Source organism: Bactrocera latifrons, unplaced genomic scaffold (assembly GCF_001853355.1).
Source record: "Bactrocera latifrons isolate USDA-ARS-PBARC rearing strain unplaced genomic scaffold, ASM185335v1 scaffold_234, whole genome shotgun sequence".
Lineage (NCBI taxonomy): Eukaryota > Metazoa > Arthropoda > Insecta > Diptera > Tephritidae > Bactrocera > Bactrocera latifrons.
The window spans coordinates 357,469-363,315 of record NW_017535897.1 but is presented as its reverse complement, the minus strand read 5'-3'; the positions used below and the strand labels follow the sequence as shown (position 1 = coordinate 363,315).

At 33.3% G+C, this 5,847-nt stretch overlaps 1 protein-coding gene across 1 annotated transcript in view; it reads left to right on the top strand.

Moving 5' to 3' along the window:
• LOC108968945 (putative sodium-coupled neutral amino acid transporter 11) overlaps positions 1-5,847 on the top strand; it is a 22,595-nt gene that overhangs the window by 5,014 nt on the left and 11,734 nt on the right. The window contains exons 2-3 of the mRNA XM_018933309.1: positions 2,162-2,221; positions 5,475-5,723. Of these exons, the coding sequence (XP_018788854.1) occupies positions 2,162-2,221; positions 5,475-5,723 (309 nt within the window). The remainder of the gene's footprint in view (positions 1-2,161; positions 2,222-5,474; positions 5,724-5,847) is intronic.

The window sequence follows — 5,847 nt, the reverse complement described above, 5'->3', positions numbered from 1 at the left end:
AAAAAAAAAAAAAAAAGTTTTGTACAGTGTACACGTTTTTCTTCATAATAATAGATATTTATTTAACTAATAATCTTCCTATTATTCCAAACGCCTTTTAATGGACCTAAGGGAAGTGCAATACTTATATGAATTGGTCGAATCTTTTAAATACTTCGAGAAAAATTAACGTTTTCCTTACATAAAATTTAAAGCAATACCAGCACTAAGTAATGCCCGTTGGAATTCTAGAGCTTTTTTGGCACTTTTAGCCTTTATACTTATTCTTGAATATCGTTTGCAATTATATCCTATTTGTAAGTTTGTGTGCGGTGCTTGGAGCGAAATCTGGTTTTCCGATCATACTTTCAACAAACTTAATTTCGCCACACTACAGAAATCATTGGCCTTCTCCACAAAAGCAAATGAATGTTTTCTCAGACATTGGGTAAATAAACATCAAGAAAGTTCAGCGAAGTAACATCTGCGCAGAGCGTGCAATTAAAATTGTGCAAGACATTTTACCATTGTGTAAATCATCACATACTTCAAACTTAAAACTTATTTCATGTAACAATTGACAAAAATGGAAAAATAAAAATATTAAACATTTTTTTTTTTTAATTTTAATTTTTTATAGAAATCCATTTTTGCGCGGAACGTTTCACCTAAAAAAGTGATATTCATTACTTGTACAATATTTGCCACCACGTGGTGGTATGCCAAATTTTTCGTCAAAATTTGTTATATGCCTAATGTACATATGTATGTATGTACGTATTTACCATCCCTGCTCCTTTTATGCTATTGCGATCACAAGTAACCCAATAAACTGTACTGTTGATAAATCGAAATTTTACAAGTTTTATTAGTTTTTTTTATATAATATGTGAGTATATCGGGTTAAGGGATTATCTGACCAATAGTTTAAGTAAGATATGATCATTCATAATTTCGTCGAATAACAAATTTTAGATCCCTTTAGATTTTAGTCATAGACTTGCAACATTTAGATATAATAAATTAATGAGAAAACGAAAAAATAATTTATCTTCCCAATTAGTAAGGGCTTAGATGAGAAGGGAGGCTTTTGTTAGTAAGTGCTACAATATGTAGTTTTTTACTTTATAAATTATATTTTCAACTGAAGTTCTGATGAAAAATACCCAGTATTCTTTGCTGTGAAGCTATGATGTTCCAAATATCTTCGCTCGAAACATCAGGACCTCTATAGATATTGAGAAGAGCAAAGTTGTTCAATCTGTCGTCGACCTTTCACTTGGAGAAGTTGATACTGATAGAGTTGCAGCGATCTGCAGATATCGATGCACAGTTGGGTAGAATTTTTTGTTGAAAATATTTAGGGTTTCGTGAATATACAAGTATACTTAATATGTTGAATGGCCGAGGGCCAAGGGCCAATGCTCGAGGCTAGAGACTCGTTCTTCGAGCGACGTTTTCCGTAATAACCAAGGGAAAACAAAGAAGGTAAGATAGCGTTCATAACATTCGTTATCTCATCATTCGAATGACGATGCGAAATAAGAAGAAAGGCCCCACTCTAGTACAATCAAATTACGGTTCGAGAGATCGTTAATTACTTTATTCTGTGTTTGTATGGATTAGCTACAGTTGCCTATCAGTGCATGCACGCACGAGAATTTGTTCGACACGAGGCAGAAATTTAATGCGAGACATATGTACACACGTACACACGAGTCCGCACGATTTTTCGATTACCCTTAGTGACGCTGACGAGCGCGCCCACGAATTTCTCCCTTACTTCATATATGCAATATCCAGAATAACTGCGACTGAAATGAAACTAAAATATAAATTTTTCATTATTGTATAATCTATATACGAAAATTTTCAAATATTTCTTGCACAGATAATGAAACTTCAACTAGAAATAAATATTTTAAGATCGATATTAGCAAAATAGAATATTGTTTGGGGTAAAATAATTAATCATTGCTACAACAACTCTCATTTTGAGTACGCCCATATTAAATCTCCTAAAAATGCATAAATAATAGACATAATATATCCATAATATGTATAATATAATATAAATTCAATCTCATTGAATTCGGTATGACAATCATCCCCTAATTTTCTACACTTTATGTCAGATTGTTAAAATAGTTTCTCATTTTATACATAATGTTTGTTTTTTTAGGGAAGCGATGTTTCGGGAAGTGAAACTCATGCATTTGATGACATCAATAATCTCATGGAGGTAAATATACATATAAATCAATGCAATTTAAGTTAATGGGTATGCCAAAACTATGTCAGAATTTCACTGCGTTAAGTAATGAACGGGTATTCAAAATGCGCAAATCAATTGAAATATAAATTTATTTGAAACCATGTATTTGCTAAAACGATAAATGAACCAGATTTTCTGAAAAATATAAAAATAATTGTGTATAGTAAACATGTAGGTATGTATATTAAAAGATTTATAAGTTAAATACATATGTATGTATATTGGGCAGTCGAAAAGTCTTTCGTATGTTGTCAATAGATGTCGTTGCAGTCGTACATCTCCAGTGCTACCAAGCATTGCAACAAAATTAATTAAATGAAAATTTATGTGCTTGCAACTCTGACATATGCATACACACATATACATGTACACATATACATGTACACATATGTATGTGCTTTCTAATTGAAAAAAAAAAACTAAACTTAACACTAGAACTACCGAGACCGCCATTTTGACGGGTTTCAAATTACATGTTTAAAAATTTGATTAATTTTTATATAATTGTTCCAGAGTTTTATTACGACTTTTAATAAAATATAAGAACAGTTAATTATTACTATTCAATTTCCCCTCACCGACTTTAATTTCCGTAATCATTATAACCTATACATATTTATACCAAGACCCATCAAAATGACTTTTATAATAATTTATATATCATCTATGCAATGATGGACATCAATACATATGTATACGTTCATTACATCGTAAAAACAGCCAATGGATTGTAAAAAAAAGTCCTTATGAGCGCAGATCTTGCCAAATTCGATTGTGCAATAAAAGCAGAGCGTGCATGCAACAAATATGTTTGTGGCGAGTGGTCAACTAATATAACATGTACATTGAAAATATGTGCCTCGTTCAAATAGAAACTGTTTTTTTTTTTTATATAAGTACTTAATGAATTACTATATTAAATGCTGTTATTGCTAAATTGTATTCTTTTATTTACTTAATCTAACTCAAAAGTTAGTATGAAAGCCATAATCAAAAATCCGTAAATTTGACGGTTGCGGTAAAACTAGGTATATATTTAACATCGGTAGCTCTAGTGTTAATTTATTTTTAGTACTTTTTATTTTTTAATTTTTTTAATTTAAATTACTTTTTCTCTTACTCTGTGAAATCTTGATTTAATATGGGATCCACTCTTTCACTCAAATTGAACTATAAGTGCGACGTTGTTTTATTCATCATATTAGTGTATTAGAAAGTACATATAAATATCCAACATTTTTACTGAGACCTTTTCTCTATTGCCGACAAATCCAATATAGCGATTTTCGATTAAGTTTATATTAATATAAACTATATATATAATGATATCAATGGTTAGATTCATTGACATGGATTCTTCAATAAGAGCGCTACAAAAGATTTTTAAGTAACACAAAAAGGGTTTGGGATATCATTGAAATTCTTTCTTATACATTCGATGCCATTATGTTTGGAACTCGATTTCTTTTGCATGGTCACCACGCGCACGGTTGCGAACGTAAAGACACTGAACACAGTTTCCGACGGATTTTCAAGCATAAAACGACCGTTAACGCTGCAATTTCACGTTCGATATTCTTACGAAGTTCATCAATCGCTGTGGGCTTGTTGGCATAGACCATAGACTTGCCGTTGCGCCACAGTATCACAGCCAAATCACAAGACGGAGGCGGCTAATTGTTTGGGCCATTTCGTAAGATACTCGTAACACGTTTATCAAGCATGATTTTCAATAAATAAATTGTTATATTCGCTGTGTGGTTGTGGCGCCGTCCGGTTGGAACCACGTATTGTCCAAGTCCATATCATCCAATTCGGGCCAAAAATATTCGGTTATCATTGAGCGGTAGCGATTCCTATTGACAGTAACGTCCCGGTCTTGTTCATCATGAAAGAACTACGGCACACGGATTCAGATTTGGTGAATACGGTGATTGGATCAATGGTGAATACGTTTTTGGCTTTACATTCAGTCACAATCATGGCTCGATGCGATAGTGCATTATCATCGTGTAAAATCAACAAATAGAAATCCTTATTGAAGAACCACGAATATCGAAAAAAACAAAGAGCATCGCCTTGATTTTTGAGCGGCTTTGGCGTGTTTTTTTTTTTATACTCTCGCAAAAAAGTTGCTAAGGAGAGTATTATAGTTTTGTTCACATAAGGGTTGTTTGTAAGTCCTAAAACTAAAAGAGTCAGATATATGGTTACATATACCAAAGTGATCAGGGTGACGAGTAGAGTTGAAATCTGGATGTCTGTCTATCCGTCCGTGCAAGCTGTAACTTGAGTAAGAATTGAGATATCTTGATGAAACTTGTTATGCGAGAGTATAAAATGTTCGGTGACACCCGAACTTAGCTCTTCCTTACTTGTTTTTTTGTTTCGATTCGTTTTTGTCCCTCCATTCCGATGACCGTGCACTTGTTTAGTTGTAAAACTCATAAACCTACATTTGTATATCTCACCGGGAGTTATAATCCTCTCCATAAATGGAATGGAAATCGGAACTCGCACTATCACTCTTTTTGGAAAAAATTTCAACTTCATCAGGACAAGTCGAGTAAGAACGCATTTCATACCTAAAATATCCACCAAAAACATTCGAACGGACTCGCGAGAGATGTCGAACTCTCTTGCCAACTCTCTCAAACTTGCCTGATAATTTTCAAGCACCATATACATATTTTCATCAGTTGAAGAAGGTCGTCTAGAATGAAGCGTGTCTTCAACGATCTCTCAACCGTCTTTTATGGTTTCTTACCACTCTTAGGCTTGTTTTGGTTTAATCACCACAATTATTTCGCACACGAAATTTGGTTATAAATACGCAATTTTCAAAATTCTTTGTTCGATATTCTTACCCATTTTAAAAATCGTAACGCCCTGGTACACTGAGGTGTACCGACTTAAGCATCTACTGTAAATAAACTGGTTGACATTATTTTTTTTATTTTCCGTAGCTACCACGTTCTACATACGTGTTAAAAATGCTGATGGCTGAATAGTTGAAATATTTCACTTTTATTTTATTTAAGATATTAACTATTATGTTTACTAAATATCCTTTAGTAATTTTAATCAAACATTCTAATGTACTCGTATCAGCTCTTTATAGGGGTTTTGCTTGGAATGGAAAATGTTATAATGAAAATTCAAATATTACACATACATACATACTATGAAATGCTTACGCTTTCATCACACTTACCAACAGGCAAAGCAACCAACCATACACCAACAGCGACCAAATTCCGATGCAGAAGGACAACATAATGAGTCGTCGACGACATTAGGGGGAGACGCACTGTCCTCACTTCCTCAAGCGTCATTCAACTATATAAATTCCATTGTCGGCAGCGGCGTCATTGGCATTCCATATGCACTTCATCGCGCTGGCTTTGTACTGGGTTTGATTCTGCTGATATTGATTGCTTACATCACGGATTACTCACTCATTTTAATGGTACGTAAATCCAGAATACTCTAAGTTATAAATGTATCAAATTATCATCAAAACAAACCACATATACACTTGTGCTCACACAATTAAGCTACATAAACGTTATGGTGTACAAATTCATAAAAGT